At 42.3% G+C, this 17,847-nt stretch overlaps 1 protein-coding gene across 1 annotated transcript; it reads left to right on the plus strand.

Annotated features, from left to right (window-relative positions):
* The first annotated feature begins 1,758 nt into the window (after positions 1–1,758).
* On the plus strand, positions 1,759–15,781 carry ccdc71 (coiled-coil domain containing 71). The gene is made up of 2 exons (XM_087801117.1): positions 1,759–1,873; positions 13,651–15,781. Exon 2 carries the CDS (start codon positions 13,657–13,659, stop codon positions 14,731–14,733), a length of 1,077 nt encoding a protein of 358 aa, XP_087657243.1. The 5' UTR covers positions 1,759–1,873; positions 13,651–13,656; the 3' UTR covers positions 14,734–15,781.
* The last annotated feature ends 2,066 nt before the right edge of the window (positions 15,782–17,847 follow it).

The following is a 17,847-nucleotide window of genomic DNA, read 5'->3' on the forward strand; positions in this document are numbered from 1 at the left end:
TCACCATGTGTATTTTGGTGTGTGTTTTTTCTTCACCATGTGTATTTTGGTGTAGGTGTCTGTGACTGAGTAGAGTGTTGCAGAATTTTAGTTTAAAGTGGGTGTTCTTTCTTTTGATGTGTAGTGTGTTTGTTTAGCAGTTCGACTGTGTTAGCTTTAGTTGCTAGTTTACCTTGTTGCTCATGTTTGTTCAATTTACGAGCGTAAAAGTTACAAAGTAACTTGACCGGTTCATCTCTAGATCATTGGTGGACGATAACATTCCCTCAGGGGCCACAACAGTGACTGGTGTGAAGAGCCGTCACGCAAACAGTGAATGAGTGAAAAGCGTAAATATAATCGAAACTCGTAACTTTTTTCTTTAATCCGAAGTAAGATCACTAACAAATATATTTTTAATATTCACGATTACCAAAAGAAACTACAACAGAAACCAAAATAGTCATCTATAGAGTTAAAATAGTAATGAATAAGGATGTTGAAAAAATATATATCATGATATTATTTTACACAATACTGTAACAATATTCAACAGCACTGTATCTATTATTTGAAAATAATAATTTGTGCTTAGTTCAAAATGTGTGTATACAATAAAATATTTTATTATAGTTATTTTTAACAATTAATATGCAAATATTCATGCTGTTTGTTTATATTTTTTTGTTGCATTTTCAAGTCATTATGAAATCTGGCGAGATCCCAGCAATGACTGAGGACAAGAGGATACAGTTATTCCAGCAGCTTTTTAAAGCTGATGTTTGGACATATTTTGGTTTGAAAACAAATGAAAGTAGTTACGACTTTGTCAAGAGTCATGTGGTCTGTAAATACTACAACACCAGAGTCAAGTACTGGACAATACTACACATATATACTTGTTACTACACTATCACAACACCAGAGTCAAGTACTGGACAATACTACACATATATACTTGTTACTACACTATCACAACACCAGAGTCAAGTACTGGACAATACTACACATATATACTTGTTACTACACTATCATAACACTAGAGTCAAGTACTGGACAATACTACACATATATACTTGTTACTACACTATCACAACACCAGAGTCAAGTACTCGACAATACTACACATGTATCCTTGTTACTACATTATCACAACACCAGAGTCAAGTACTGGACAATACTACACATATATACTTGTTACTACACTATCACAACACCAGAGTCAAGTACTCGACAATACTACACATATATCCTTGTTACTACACTATCACAACACCAGAGTTAAGTACTCGACAATACTACACATATATACTTGTTACTACACTATCACAACACCAGACCCTGTATCATGATACGTATCGTATTACAGATTCTTGCCAATTCACACTCCTATTAATGAATATTACAAGCACGTTCAAAATACAATTTTTAGTTTCTCCATAAATATAGTCACAGGTCCACATGTAGATGCACTTTGACCCTTATTTACCATTTTGTTGAGCTGTCCTGGTGACTTTTGGTCCAGATGAATGTAAACTATTGCAAACCCACTTAACTGGTCTTAACTAGTCTAGGCAAGTAAAATATAATAATAAAATAAATAAAAAAAAAATGTTGACGACAATAATATGCCAAACTGGTTAACTACAAAACCCATTATTAATATTGGACAATAATTGGAAAAACAATATTGTTTACCCTGGACAATTATTCGGGGTCACGTGAGCAGCTTCCCCACCCCCACCCCTCGGCGGCGCTAGGCTCCGCCCCCTCGCCTCTCCCGGCTGCCTCCACCTCCTCTGGTCTGTCATCCACACCGCTTTTGTTGCAGCCATTTTACCGTGGAGCGTCAGCGCGGCGGCGACCGGAGGATGCCGAGACAACCCACCTAAAGGTAATCCCGGTTCCCTCCTCCGGTCCGAGAGCCTCCGTGGCGACCCGTTACGGTCCCGCCGCGGCGGAGCGTCGCGTCGACGGCGGCGGTGACGCGAGTGTAGCCCGACAACAAGCCTCTGTGGCGGGCACGGATCGCTGCTGGTGACGCGGGAAAAATGGCGACGTCTTCCTTCTTCTGTCTGCGGAAAGTTGTGGAGCGACTCCAGTGACGCGCCGACGTTTAAAAGTCGCGAACGAACCGCGTTTTTTCGTGGCCTCTTGACCGAGGGGGGCGCCAGAGAGCAGCAGAAGTACGCGGGTTCACGCGTCGTAGCGCTGGACTCAGGCTAGCTCTTGTATTCTCGCGTATTCGCGACTAAAACAACATTTAAAAGCTGTTATTCTGCGAACAAATGTTGTGGACACAACCTTGTGTGGCAGTAGAAGCTGCTCAAGGTTATTGAACGTGTTTCTTTGACAACAACAAACCGGTTGGTTAGAAAAATCGAGTTCGAACTAGTGTTTTCATTTTACGATCTTTACTTTTGTTTCACGTTCAATCTTTGACGTTTCACAGATTTTTATTTTCGGTTTAATAACTAAACTAATCACGAGCTCGTTGGATTTTAAAAGTCGTTCTTGTTTGTACAAATGCGTTTATGTCCCTAAAAATGATCAATGTCGATGAAATATAGTAGAAGTTGGTAGAAGAAAATGGTGATATGACCTCTGACCTTTGTCACACTAATCTAATTGTTTTTAAAAAATGGGTTAGCAAATGGCGTCTGAATACGTTGGAATTGTTCGGAAATGGTTCTTTAAATTACTAAAACAAAAACCACAATCCAAGATGGTGGATTTCGTTGTAACATAATCATCATACGCTGATCAAACGTATTAATTGTATTGATCGGATTAATCACAAATGGCTGAACAGGAAATGGTTTCTTAGCTTCCAGGAAATGAGTCGGACTCACAGATGCAGTGATGAGTGACTCGCACACGAGTCGAAGCGTGTGCACAGCCTCCCCTCCCCCGCTCAGCAGCCACGGTGAGGCGTGTCAACCACGTCAATGCTAGCAGTTTGATTTTCTGATCTTTATTCAAGACGCATCGCAGAAATGTGACCAACGCTGAACACTCGTAGAACTCAAGTTATGCTTTTCATGGCGCGTTTGGTCCGATTTTCAAGGCCGACTAATGTGTTGATTTAAGTGTGTGTAAAAGTGATCTTGGAATCTATTGTACTCCTCAGTGTGTGTTTGTTTGTACGATAATGATCTTGAAATACTTTTGTTTACCATAACCACGCCCACGCTGCTGTGTGCGGTTTGTCACCTCCCGGAAGTCTCCACCTCCTAGGGGCTCGTTGTATAAACAAAGCTGGGCAGGATTACAGCTGTCAGGAGGAGGAGTCGAGTATAATTAAAATGAAGCGTAAAAAGACCCTTTTCGCGATCATTTGCCAACTGTACTTCTCACTGTATCTGAACTGGACGTGCACACGATTTAACCACACAATAGTAGCGACAAAACCAATAAGAACCAAGCAATACACAATTTTACACATTAATTGTTTTAGAACATTGGTTTTGCTTTTGTTTCTACCGGTGATGTGCAAAAAGACTATAGCTGTGTCTCAAAAAGCATACTTGTGTACTTAAACTTAGTATTTTTAGTGCATAAGTGAGTCTCAATTTTTAGTATGTGAACACTTAAGACACTTTCTACCCTTAACGGCCGCCATCTTAGTGACGTTGTAAATGGAAGTGACGTATATTCATATACTTACAGGTGTCGCGATAGTGTTCCTACAGCTGGTTGAAATCATCGCTAAATAGTAGTAGAAGAAGAAGCTGTCGCGTCATTTCCTGTTAGTGCGTAGCAGCAGTGTTTGATTTGAGACATACTATCTGTGGAGAATTAGTGACTAGTTAGTACGTACACTATCCTGATGCATACTAACCAGTGCACTAAGAGAAGTATGCGATTTGAGACACAGCATAGGTCTACTTAACAAGAACACTGTTGAACTAACATGGATTTGTTTTGAGGAAGAGTCGGACGATGAAGTACAAATGTCAGGTCTTCATACGGGGTTCAAATTATTTTTGTAAAAAAAAAGAAGACTTGACTTGCAGACCATCAGAAATGTCGCTGTCAAGGTCTGCTCTGTAGTCCGCTGTTGTTTTTCCAGTTTATCCGTAACCACATTTTCAAATCCATTCACTTTGGACTCGCTTTCAAAAAGGTTGTGGCTTCAGTTGGTAAAAAAGAGGGAAAAACTGTTTTTCTGTGAACAAAGGTCAATCCAACACTTGTGTGAATACGACCATGAACATGTCCTTGGACTAGCAAGGCTTACCCCAGACCTGCACTAAAAGCTAGGGCTGTGAAAAATGAATTCACGTACGAATCCCAACTCTCATTGGCTACGATTCAGAATCCCTTTGAAGTGTCAAACGAAGTCGGCTTTGGAACACACAGAAAAGCTAGAGAGCTTTTAAGAAGTTAGCATTTTGGCTAACATGACGTAGTCGTGAGTGTGTTGTTGTGGCCTGACTGTGTGTATGTGTGGGAAAACACTGAGTTGTATTGTCGAGGCAAAACGAGTAAAGCCAACAAAGTCCTGGTACGATCAAAATCACCTCCTGTAGTAACTCCTTATGCACGTGGTATCTTTGATGGACGAGTTACTGATGCCGAGTATAGTAGCACTAGGTTATGAGAGACTAGTGTCTCCCAACTATGGTAAAGATGCCTGGTTTGTTGTTGGCCTTATTTGCCTGGAAATGCCAAATGGCTGTTACCTGATCTCAACTACTTCTTTATTATTATTAGTGTTATAATAGTGAATAGGCTGATTTTCTTCGTCTCAATCCAAGGAATGTTTTAAACTAAAAGAGAGAGAAGTTATAGCTGCAAGTCCTTTGTCTTTGGACATCTTTTTAGCCCTTAGCAGCTTCCACGTCATCTTTTTAAATCTGTCCCGATCGGACAAATAATCCCTTTTATGTCCTTGCAAGCATGTTAAAAGAACAATACACCTTTTACAACTCAAGTACGTGACCTTTGCATGTTTCTTTTCACATATTTTTGCTGTCTTGAATTTTATAAAAGTCCTTGGGCAACACTGGTTACTTCAGCTAGTTTTTTTTTTTTTTAACCCGTCGCTCTCCATTTTCAGAACGAACCAGTCAGTACAGAATCATTCCGCCCTTGCATATTTATTTCTGGCGGGTCGTACACCTTGACCCAGAAGCAACACCAGGGTTAAGTAAAAGAGGCTCTTTTAATTGTTGTCTTCTTAAGCATTATGTTTTATTTTCTTAAAAAATCTATCCATGCCTGGATACATGATACAACTAAGTACTTATCTTTTTAATGGCCTTTATTGTCTTCGTTTGTCACTGTCTTGAAGGCACATGGTCGTATAATAGAATAGATCAAATAAACTTTATTGATCCCCCTGGAGGAAGGATATCGTGGCGAAATCGAAAATTCTCCCGAAAATCTGATTTGAATCACAAAATAGTAAACGAAACGAAAGAAGTCGGTTCTCGACGCCTAGGATTGGAACTAGTGCAAATCCCTTAAAGGACTCGCTCAAAAAAGCGTCGACGGTTTTAGCGAGTTCTGCTCCATTAAACAGGATTCGTTTCAGTTTTATCTCTGTCAAGTCCCGGCATCGTTGTGGAGACGGTGGTTCAGGCAGTAATGCCCGATGACCCGTCGCCCCTTTTTGTCGACTCCATCAGAACAATTAGTTCATTTTATTGACCTACGATAAACCTGTTAATAATCTGGATGAACAGTACGACTAAGGCGACCCATTGGTTATTTTCTCACTAGCCAAGAGAGTTCTGGCACGAAGTAAAACGGACAAAAACACCAGATCAGCCAATAATAACGTGATTTATTGAGCTCTCCCGACAGAAACTGCTATGGATGATGTGAAACCTGCACATCTGTCGCTAACTGCTACTGCTTTTGATGCGAGTCCAGGGTTATTCTTTGAGAATAATCAGCCATATGCTACTGTGGGAGGGTCCGGCAAGAGGACCCCCCTCCCCCTGTTGTTCCGGGGGTTGGAAGCAAACGGGTGAGCAAGCGAGCACTTCTGGGCTGTGGTTAATGATAAGGACGTAATGATTGCTAATGGATTACAGTTTGAAGACATTGGAAATTTTTTCGCAAAAAGGTGCAGAAACTGTTTTTGGTTTTAACCTACATCGAGGGTTTTGACTTATCCTGAAGCGAGGCTGGTCTGAACCCCCCCAGATAATTGAGTGATTTCCATTACTGGGTAATTTTTTTCCTAAATGAAGATGGTTTTAGTGAAATATTTCGTCACAAATTGGGGTTTTCTAGCCAACTTGACCATTAAAAACTGTTGGTCATTAAAATGATTCTGGTAGAGATGAGGGCTACAGTTACTACTTTATTTTCCTGACAAAATACCAATATTCAGTTGGTGTTTTAGTTGTATGACAAAGAAGTGATTTTGGAAATTGTCTTTTTTATATTTGGTTTACATATATTGTATATTAGGGCTGGGTCTTTTGTACTTTACAGAATATATGTTTTAGATGTGCTGGGCTCTTTCTGCCAGGAGCTGGAAGGGGTTTCTCAAACGGCCTTTAGGGCGAGTCATTTTAACTCCCCCAATGTGCCACTTCACACTTGGGCAGTATCCAAATTTATTTCTGCCCTGCTGGGCCCAGCATGTGCAGAACACCGGTTCGGGTCCCAAACAAAACCGTTCCTACACCATGTTGATGCTTTGCTCTTGTTCATCTTATAACGGTCTAGCCTATGGGTTTTCAATTAGGTCCTCAGAGGTGCGGGGTGGTGCAGGTTTTCGTGGCCAACCACGCAATCATGCATTAGTTAACCAATAAGGTGTCGGCTGAATCAAGCAGCACCTGTGATATCTCAAGAACTTCTTCAGACACCTGGTTTGTTTAACTATATGTACTTGACGGGTTGGCCCAAAACCCTGCACCACAGACCTTTTTGAGGACCAGTTGAATAACCCTGATCTACAACAGAGAAAGACGAGAATATCATTCTTCACAGGGTGTGAAGATCTAATGGCCATTGGTTGATGGAGAGACGTACTATATACTCGAGATATGAAGTATTTTTCAATCAATTACATTTGGACCCGTTCATTAAAGAACCCCTGATGTACAGAGAACCAAAGTGGGCAAAATAATCAGCTTTGTCACTGATGTGTGGACAACCTTAAGCTTTCTATTTTAGTTACTGGACAAACTGCTGGACCGACCTACTTTTGATCTTCTTGGTAAACTGTACACAGACTTAAAGTGCACTTATTTTATTTGTTTTTGTTTCTCTGTGTCTCCCTGTCGACCCGAGCTATCTAGAGGCACTTTCCACTACTGAGTTCCGACCCCTCCTCGGTTGAATCGACTCGTACGTAGCATTGAAAAAATGGTGTAACCTCCTGGTTCACCTTTTCATTACGGATCGCTCCGTCCAGCTCCCACAGGATGTGTTCATCAGTTACCAGACACAAAAAGTTCTGGACCATAACAAAATCCTTTCAAACCGACCTACCACAATCTTTGTCTTTCTTTTCTTCTTTTTTTTCTTAAATGGCGGGTGTGTTTCCTGTGTTGGGAGTCGTGCTGAAGACTCTTCGGTGACGTGACTCTCTCACCAACCAGTGGCTCACTTGGAACCAGAGTGAGGTTGAATAGTATCTGCTCCCCACGTTGTTCAAGGGCGAGTCAACCGGACTGTGTAGAGTTCTAAGAAGACCTTTCACATCTCATCCGAGAGGCTTTAGCGTCTCTTGCTAGAGGGTTTCTACCAACCTTACCAGGCCAACCACCCTGATGGGTTCCACACCCTTCTCTATTGTTCTCAGTTCCCACCCCCAGCAGGATGTAGATCGGCTCCTAAACCCAAGCTCATTTGGAATCGAAGAAGCCTCTCGGATGAGAAGCAAAACGTCTTTCAAAAACTCTTCTAGTTGACTCACCTCTGAACCCCTCGGATGACCATGACCTGAATCAGTCATAGAAATCCTTTTTTTCAGTATCAAAAAATTGTTCTGCAATTACTTAAACCTGCATTTTACAACCTTATGAACCGAATAATGCTTTCATTGACATCATGTATAGCTTTGTAACCCATAACTTTAGTGTAACTCTTTATTCTCTCGCTCTACTTTTCATTTCTGTGTTCACAGATCCGCCTCTGCAGCCAAGTTATCATTTATAATAGATCTATGCAAACATTTATATTTTTAAGTCATTAATAAATCACACAAACTCGATCTTTTTCTTCCAGCTCATTTTTGCACATTCTCTCCGTCATCTTTAAATGAGTTTACTGATATACAAAATAACAGATTGTTATTTATCTCTTGATTGTACAAGGGAATAAACTTTAGCGAGTGCGCGAGCACACACACAGTTGTTCGCGTGTTGTCGAATCACGAGTCCGTGTGTTGTTCATACGGAGGTTTGAAGAGTTCTAATGACGGCTGATGCTACATGTTGTTGAGACACTGGTAGCATTTTATCCACACGGTTGTCAAGTTCTGCTGCTCTTTAGCTTCTGTCGACGTTTCTCCCTCGACGCCGCTCTCAAGTCACGTGACTACGTGTCGGCCCGAAAATGAAATTAACATAGAATTAAATAAAACCTTCGCGATATGAAAACCGTTTCTTTTATAATCCCGAATCCACCTATTGAGAATTATGTTGCAGGTTGTTAAATTTTTCTTCTGCAATCTTTAAAATGGATCTGCAACTTGCTGACTGCAGGCAGGTATTTTCAAAACACTGCCTGAATGATGAGAACCTCACGGACACATTGTATCTGCCGCAAAAACCAGGTAGAGTCGAGGAGAGTATGGCTGAGATGGCGAGCCATTGGAAAAGGTCACATGTTGATGGTGTCGAAGAGACCTAGTTATAACCCCACGAGAAACTAAAGCTGGAACTTATGGTAGAACTTTGGTCTGGTGTCATAGCTAATGAATTTTCTGTTCTTAAATTATGACACTATTATTTGTCAGCATCTATGGATATACTATTAACTTTTGGATAAGTTGCATTCTTGGCCTGGTGTTTGTAAAAAGACATTTGACTTTTGATTAGACTTGTACACCATTTATGGCCGTGCTGAACCAAGAACAGCAAGTTTACAGTCGGTGAAGTTGAGTCGAGGTTTACGGCAGACGAGCGGACGCTTGAGCCAAAGGAGGCAGAATCCTGGTATCTGTCATGGACATTAGAGGATCATACTAGGTACTGGCAGTCTTCGGCATAGACCTGCTCTTGAGTCAACATCGGTGACCCAGGCTGTTGATGTTGTGGAGGAAGTCGTGTGGTAAAGGAAATGCTGCAGTGACCGGCACCGTGTGAACAGAAGACCAGTGTTTGGAAACGTTTGATCGCAGGAAAAGAAGTTGAGAGAAACCAAATAATTGAGATCAAAGTGTACTTTCTTGAACCCCCTAGAGATGGAATGTTCTTCGGAAAAATGTAGCCCAATAAGAAAAACAACTATGAACCAAGAATTTGACCATGACTCAATTCTCAGCTTTCTAGGGATGTTTTGTTCAATAATGACTTGGGAATCATAACTTCATAAGGGTTTGGACAAACAAATGTTTAAAGAATATAACGCAGATCCCTAGTTTTGTGATCAAATAAAGGAGAATGTTGACTGGTCAAGACAAACCTATAGAATTGTCTATAGGTTACTTACATCTCCTATGTCTTAGGAGATCATAAAGCCGTGGCTGAAGCTATTTTTACTTTTTTTTCAAAGCATTGGGCAGAAGATCACAGGAACCTTTTAGGAAGAGGTATCTGTTCCTCTGCGTGACCCTCCTACTGACATGAATCTAAATATTCAGCCCTACATTTTAGTTCATGAGAATGTAAAACGATTATTTGTTTCATCAAACTTTTTATAAATCAAGCTTTAAAAAGGAGTCACTTTTCAACTTGGGACCCAAAGGCCTTTGTTACTTCTCACAGGTTAGGATTGTCAACAAATAAAGTCCACCCTCATCCAGAGCCAGGCGGGCGTCTCGGTCCAAACGAAGCACTGATGTGTTCAGATTTCGAGCCCGGTTCCTGCTGGTTCTGCCAGAGAGGTGTCGGAACACGCCGTTTGTTTGTGTGTTCCTTGTGGTGCTTTACGCTCGCAAAATGGACGACGTGTACCCTATGACCTCATTCCAGAGCCGAGGTCCCGTCTTCAGGCTCACACGCGACCACGTCCACACGCTCAGAATCCGTCACACTGAAATCTCGACCAGGCCTGCGAGTCTGGCGGTGGTTTTTTTTTCTCCAGATATACTTGTAGCAGTGGATTACATTCTGAAACAATGCAGCCTCCGTGACAATAGGTGGCGCCGGATGGCATTTCAGTCCAGGCTGGTCCACTTGTCTGTTTAGTGGATCATAAAAACACATTGTAAACTTATTTTTGTTCAACGCTTCAAGAGGGCCATGTTGCATTCACTACACTGGAGCTTACCTTAAAAAACAACCTTTGCTGAAAAGCGACTTTAAGTGCCGCAGATCCGCGAAATTACAGTTTTATCTTTTTGATAACACATTAATTATTTACGGGTGAATGGGATGTTGGCCGGTCCGAATCGCTTGAAAGGCTGGAATCTATTTATTTTCCTTTTTAATGTTCGCCATTCGTTCAGGACGTAAACAGAAAGACTCGGTGTTGTCCGCTGTGTTTGGTTGAAGCCGCTGTGTGGCGTCTTAACGGACATCTTGATTTATCCTCACAATATACTCTCAGCATCCCAGAGGACTTCATTACTCGGTGATCACGAGCAGTCCAGCTGTGGATGTGCAGTCGAGTGAGTCGACTTCGTTGTGCCAAAGAAGAAAAAAAAAAAAGCCGATGGTCAAAGTATCTGCTATGATCAACTATGTCTTCGCTGTGATAGCACCTCGCTGTGTTGACCTTCAGCCGCGAAGGCAAGATGTTGTTAATGCAGGATTCTTGAAGTCTTTCTTCCCCTGTGTAGTGAAGTTGGGGGAGGGGAGGCCTTATCTCTGACTTTTCACCGGCCGGAATGCGTGCCTTTTTCTAGAAGGACTAGATCTTGAAGGATTTTGAAAAGGGTCCTGATAGGCGGTATGACAACAATCATTATGGAATAACCTTTCCCGAGTTGGCTCGACAGACATGGATCAAGACGTTGATAGATCGGATCCGTTTTTTTCGAGAATCTGAAGAAGATCACGACCGAATCTGAAGTAGGCTTGTGTAAATTCCTCAACCACTCGCACACATCGCCTCAGTCTGTTGGTGCGTTTGACCCCGCCCACTTGGGGGTGCAAACATGCCGGTAGGGTGCAGTATGGGATTTTTTACCGGATGAAAATAAACACTAATTACTAGTGGCTAACTAAAGTGTTGGTTTATAAAATGACTAGTCTTTACGCTGGTTTACCTCCTCATTAAAATGTCTCTAAATTTGTTCTCTTGGAACTCAAAGTTGTCAGGTGTTTGAACAAGCTTTTCTTTTTGTGTATGTTTTTTCATTGTTTTGATTTTTTTTTACTTCTTGTGAAGTACAAAATGAACTCTCAGAGTAAGTCTAGGCCGTATGACAACATTTTTTATATCACCATTAAAAAAAAATTAAATAATTATGGTTTCACAATGTTTGACAGTTTATATTTTTTTCATATACATTTTTTAATTATACACATTATACAATAATCAATGCAGTTGCTTTAAATAGCCCATTTTACTGTCGTAAGGATTGTATCATGTTTTTTGTCCAGACAAGGGTAATGGCATTTAAAGTATGGTGGCAGTAATTAAGTTAAAGATGAGAGTGAGAATGGTTGCAGTCAAAATACAACATTTTATTGAACATAGTTTGCATAATCAGTGCAGTTAACCATCATTATCATCTACAGTATTTACTACTTACTTCTTGACAAGGTGGAATGTGATTGCGTTCGTTATCTCGACCCACCACTTGCTTTTCTTTCCTCATAAGCAGCGTCTTTAGTCGACGTCTCCAACTTGCAGATTGAACTGTGGATGTAGAGGGTACTCTAAAACTCCTGGTACTCTGAAACGTGTTTTGGCTAAGGTGGTGAAGCTAATGGCTAGTGTAGTCTCCGCGGGCTACCACTAGGACTGCACGATATTTTAAATATATGGGATATTGGTGTCTTGAAGTGCGATAGCTGCACGCAGGAGCGAGTACTTAAGTGCAAGTCCGGGGGTTTAGAGAAGGAAAACGATGCAATATTTCCCTTTCGTTTATTTCCGCGCATCGGTAACGACATGATCGTAGAAAAATATCACTTATAACGCTCAGTTTCCTGCGAAACTGAGCAACATCAGAGAGGAGCCGCCGGCGCGTCGCGATAAAGCCAATCAATAATAAATCCACTTCCTAATACACATAACACTTTATAAATGACGCTGACAACTTAGCTTGTTAGCATACGGTGAAGACGGACAGGTTTGTTTGGAAGTTCACGATCTTATAAGAAAACAACTGAGACGAGATGAAAAGTTCTTACAATATGTTGCTTTAACAAAGGAGGTTGAAAGAGATGAGTGACTGGATCACTAGTGTTTGACTAGATCATAAGTTAGTATTACTTCTGTGGATATACTGAGCCGCGCCAAGTCATAGACGCGTCGCCATAGCAACCGAGCCTAGCAAGCTGCGCTGCACAGTTTACAGACAGACGGAGACGTGAACGACAACGAGACATAGAAGTACATATTGACAACTTTACACAACGTGCCACTGATTGACACATGTTTCCTATATGCATATCGCACGTGAGAATATCACCTTACGATATTTTTTCGATATATCGTGCAGCCTTAGCAACCACTTTAGCGAAATTGACAGCATTTGCAAGAGATAGTTGTTTGGTTCGCGTCCGACCATTTAAAACCGTAGAATTTCCAAACCTCTTTTTTGTATTAGTTCCTCTGAGGCATCAACGTTTGATTCGCTTTAAGAGCTCCTGCGGCAGCCATTCTAGGCTTGTAATGTTCCTGTGCAGACGCTGTTGTCGGTGCGCATCTGTGAAATGGGTCCCCCACTAAAAAACCTCTCGCCATGCACAATACGGACGTTGTTCGGGCTTCTCACCAGTATAGTGGCATATGAAAAATTCAAATCATCATAGTGAAAGTAAAGACCAGTATTCGGTACGAACCGTGTGTACCGCCCAGCCCTAGGTCAGAGCGTAACATGTTACACAGACAATGACCGTTACAATCAGAAAACCAATTTTTCTTGCCCAAGAAGAGATAACATTGGTCATGGTCAGCCTTTGAATCAAAGGAAATGACGCATAACTACAAATTTGGTATTTATTCAAATGTGTTTAAATGGTAACCAACATTGTTTACGATATAACCTGAAAAAATCGACGAAGACCTGCGCAACACAAGTTGCTGTAACAACATAATTTAAACCAGGTGTCTGCAACACCCGCTCTGATGTGGAACACCGAGCTGAAAACAAGTATTGGTATAAATGTGGGTATTTCGTTCAAATGTTTCGAGCAGCCCTCATTCATTTTGCTTTTTATTTAACGAACGACTGTTATTGTAAGACATAACTTCGCCAAACAAGAGCATAAGAACCAGTGTCTCTGACTCTCTGCTCCCTCACTACAATAATCTTTGAATCGAAAAACCCTCCTTCCTTGTGGTCTTCGTCAGAACTGTGTCGGTAACAATTGTTACTTCGTCTTCATCGTGGTTGATTCATTTCCTTTCTATTCTCGGCAGGTAATAATGGCGGACATGGCGAAAGGTCCCCCGGTCCGCCGGCCCTCCACGTTTGCTAATGAGGAGCGGAGGGCTGTCCACTCCTGGTCGAGGATCTCCTCCGCTGGCCAGAATGTTCTCCTCGATGCTTTGAAGATCCTAAGTCCAATGTCTCGCGACCTGACGAGCACGGAGGAACTGGTGACCTTCTTGCAGGAGCTGAGCGAGGAGGGTCACACGCCCACCGTGCTGCAGAGCAAGGACGTGTATCGTTACCGCTCTTTAACGAACTTACCGCTGACGGAGGATATGCTCAAACCTTCGGCCAAGAACATCAGACCGACTGCCAAGAAGAGATCCAGGAAAGCTGTGAAGAAGCGGGAGACGCATCCTTCGTGGCACTTATCTGTGAAGGGTAACCCGAGGATACAAGGGGTCCCCCCTCCAGAACTTCTGGTGGACCATGGTGCTATTGTATTTAAAAACAGGCCCAATAAGACTCTTGAACTATCGCAGGCATTCCAGACCCAGCCTTGTCTCCGGTTAACTAACATCGAAGGTGTTTCTGGCTGTCACACAGCCCGCCTCCAGATTCACACGGCCTGGCAGTCTTCGCATGAAGCGCCGTCTGTTATCCACCCACAAAAACTGCATCCCCTCCTACCACCAGGAATACCATCTCAGCCTTCCCAGAACGGTGGTGGAGTTTCCACCAAAGCTGTGGCCTTGTTTAGCCAGAAGAGTTTGTCGTGTCCCGTCCGACTGGACGGCGCTCTCATCGGGGATTCTGCGCCGGCTTTCTACGCCAATGGCCGGCCGTTCACGGAGACCCACACCACACTCACCAGCAACGGGTGGAGAAGCAACTGCCTTCACCAGGACGGACAAAGTCTCAAAGAAGTTACCAACACGCCTCGATTGAGGAACGGTTGGAGAGATAAGAAAAACTATCGATTTTTGAAAGTGGTCAAAGTGGATCCGTCGCGGTCTGTGGACGAGGCCCGAAGAAAAGCGCAAAAAGTACTGCAGGTAAACTTGTCGCCTGTGATCCAGATCCAGCCTCTCACCCACTTACTGCAAGACTTTCGATATCAGAATAAGTGACGGCGTCTTCAGAAATGACTTGTCGAGTTTAGTGAAAAATTAGAGTTTCTACAACTTTTTACACTTTCTCAGTTGTCGCCTCCTCGTGGTGTTTGATGTTCAGGAGTCGTTCCGTTGGTTTCTTGGGCCGTTTGCTCCATGTTGGAGGTCAGTCCTGTCAGATGTGGTCTCTAGTGAGTCTTCCCGGTGGACCGAGTCGATGCACGCAGATGCAACCAGACTGATGGAAGGGTTGGGTGGGTTGCAGACTCTGGGTCACAAAATATAATTAACACCAAATTATTTGTCATTCGATCCCAATTTTAACGCTTCCAAGGTATGAGTTTAGTCAAACGTTGCCAAGAGAAATTAAATTTGACCCTCGGTTGTCTTAATTAACCATCATTTTCTGATGCTCTTCACTTCAAATTTCTTCGTGCACTTTGACGATTTTGGCGTATTCTCCCAAACCCTTAAGGCATTGGTGTATTATTTGACCTGTGGTGCTCTCACGTCTGGCACAAGATTGCTGGTGATTCTACTTCTGGTTAAAGCAGTTTATTCGCAGCGACTTTCATTTGACTTCCTAGTGATACTGCCCCCCCGACCCCGACCGGTTGGGACGAGCGTGCCACGCTGCCTTGTTTTTCCAAGGATTTCTACTGTATTGATGGAACCACCGACTCATTTAGTGTCAACCATCTCCATGTTGTATGTGAAGACTTCCAAACTGTACAGTTTCTATTGGGAAAGCTCTGGAAAACATTTTGGCATTAAATGGAAATGAATAAAATAGTGGCCCAGTTGGCGCTTCTCTCAAGAGCGATACGAGAACCACGACCCGAACTTCATCCCCGTCTTCGTCTGCAGCCGAGTCCGTTTCAGTGAGTCCTGCTCGAAGTCTGTTTTCAGCGAGAGGTTGAACGTGCGACCGACGTTCACGCCCAGCAACGCCCTCGACCCTTTTTCTAAATATATTTTTGGTTCGTCTCGTCAACACTTGTAAAATATTGTATTTCATACATGATCTTTGAAAACATTTTGTTGAATAAAATGATTTGAAAATGTTCATGGATTTGCCTTTTCTGCTTTTTTTTTAAACCAACAACACGTCTAGTGACTTCAGGAGCGTCGGCCAAACTCACGTTTTTAAATGATAAATGTATTCAAATTAGTCTTGTATGAGAAATGAGAGATTGACCAGTTTTAGTTTAAACACGTCTGTTAATATTAACGTTTTAACTTCCCATCATTCGAGTTGTTGTTCGTTAAAGCCTTGGTTTTAAAAATGACATAATGTGGTTTTGTTTGTTGGAAAACGTTTGAGCTCCACATTACAGCGCTGGCAGGTTTGTTGTGTCGTGTTGTGTTGTGTTGTGTTGTGTTGTGTCACCAGGTCTGTCGAGCTACCAACATACTTGATGGACCCACAACATCCTTCACAGATAACGTTGGTGTTGTCAAGTTGAGCTCCGTGCTCGGGTGAAAACAACATTCCTACACGTTTGACTCATTGAACGTCTTGTTTGCCTCCATCTTTGTTACGTATGACCTCTGTGTGCGATGGTGCGTTCAGGTCACCTTGGAAAAACAAAAGGATCTGTGTTACCACTGTATTTGTCAGGGTTTTCAAACCGGGTCCCTGAAGACTTATCAGTCCTGTGTGTGTGTGTGTGTGTGTGTGTGTGTGTGTGTGTGTGTGTGTGTGTGTGTGTGTGTGTGTGTGTGTGTGTGTGTGTGTGTGTGTGTGTGTGTGTGTGTGTGTGTGTGTGTGTGTGTGTGTGTGTGTGTGTGTGTGTGTGTGTGTGTGTGTGTGTGTGTGTGTGTGTGTGTGTGTGCTTGTAAAAATAAGATCTGAACCTTGAATATTTGTATTGATATGAATCGGTTGAATCCTGTTAGATTAAAATTGTTATATCACCAGATTACTTTCAGATCTATTCATGGTCAGGCTCCTCCTTACATCACTGATCTGATCCAGCCTTACACCCCAGCTCGGGCTCTGAGGTCTGTGGATCAGAATCTACTGATGGTTCCTCGCACACGGTTCAGGACCAGAGGAGAGAAATCTTTTCAGGCTGTTGCTCCTAAGCTTTGGAACGATCTTCTCTCTCTTTGCTCTTGATGATCTACTGACTCCTTTAAGAAACATCTTAAGACGTTTCTATTTGTTCAGGCTTTTCCTTGAATTTCTCGAACTCCTGTGTTGTTCTCAGTATTATCTTGATCTTTAAAGTATGTACTTTTTTGAGTATTGTTTTGATTGTCTAAGCGCTTTGTGACCCTGGTCTCGAAAAGCGCTATATAAATAAATATTACTTACTTACTTACTTATTTATATACGTATACGGCATAATTAAATGAGTGCTAAAAGATAATCAAAATATAAAGTATAAATTACTGGCTTGATCTAAGAGCTTAAACGTTTGACTACATTCACAATCAAAATTTCACTCCAGACTGATTCACTGGTTCGAGGCAAGCTTGGATCAGAATTAGAGATAAGACACTGGTAATTTGAAATATCCGTTTATCTGCAAATCACACCTTAAATCGTAGATCAAAGAACGAAGCAAAACACACCTGGGAAAGGGGGGCTAAAAGACGGAAGAGAAGATAACCCTCCGCCGAGAAGGGTTGAATGATTAGATTACAAGAAAACAAATCAGGATGTCTCTCTGCGGGGGATCCTGACACAGGGAACTTGAAAGAACCATTTGGCCGGAAAGAGACGACCTCCCGGACGGGAAACATGCCTTAAATATAGAGATGTTTCTACAGCTCTGGACCTTTTCTCCCGGGGCTACTGCCCTGTACAGTCGCCGGGAGAAAGTGCGTCCAGTCGATCGTAATTGAAAGCTTGTATTTTCTTTGACTTGAAGCGGCGAATAAACGACCCGTTACACTCTCTGGACTGTTCATCTTTCTCCACGATGCAAAGTATAAGACGCGGGACGGAAGTGACGTCGTGTTTTGATCGTTTTAATCCACATTCCTGAGGTCCATGTGTCACAGGTCACAGCTTGTCGGATGACAAGGTTTGAACTCAGCATTACTAGTTTGACACCGAAGAACAAAACAATTGTATATTGTAGCAGAGGAGGAAGACGGAGAGGTTTTGGTCTAGTATTGAGT

This window comes from Callionymus lyra, chromosome 10 (assembly GCF_982586985.1).
Source record: "Callionymus lyra chromosome 10, fCalLyr1.hap1.1, whole genome shotgun sequence".
NCBI classification, from domain to species: Eukaryota; Metazoa; Chordata; class Actinopteri; order Syngnathiformes; family Callionymidae; genus Callionymus; species Callionymus lyra.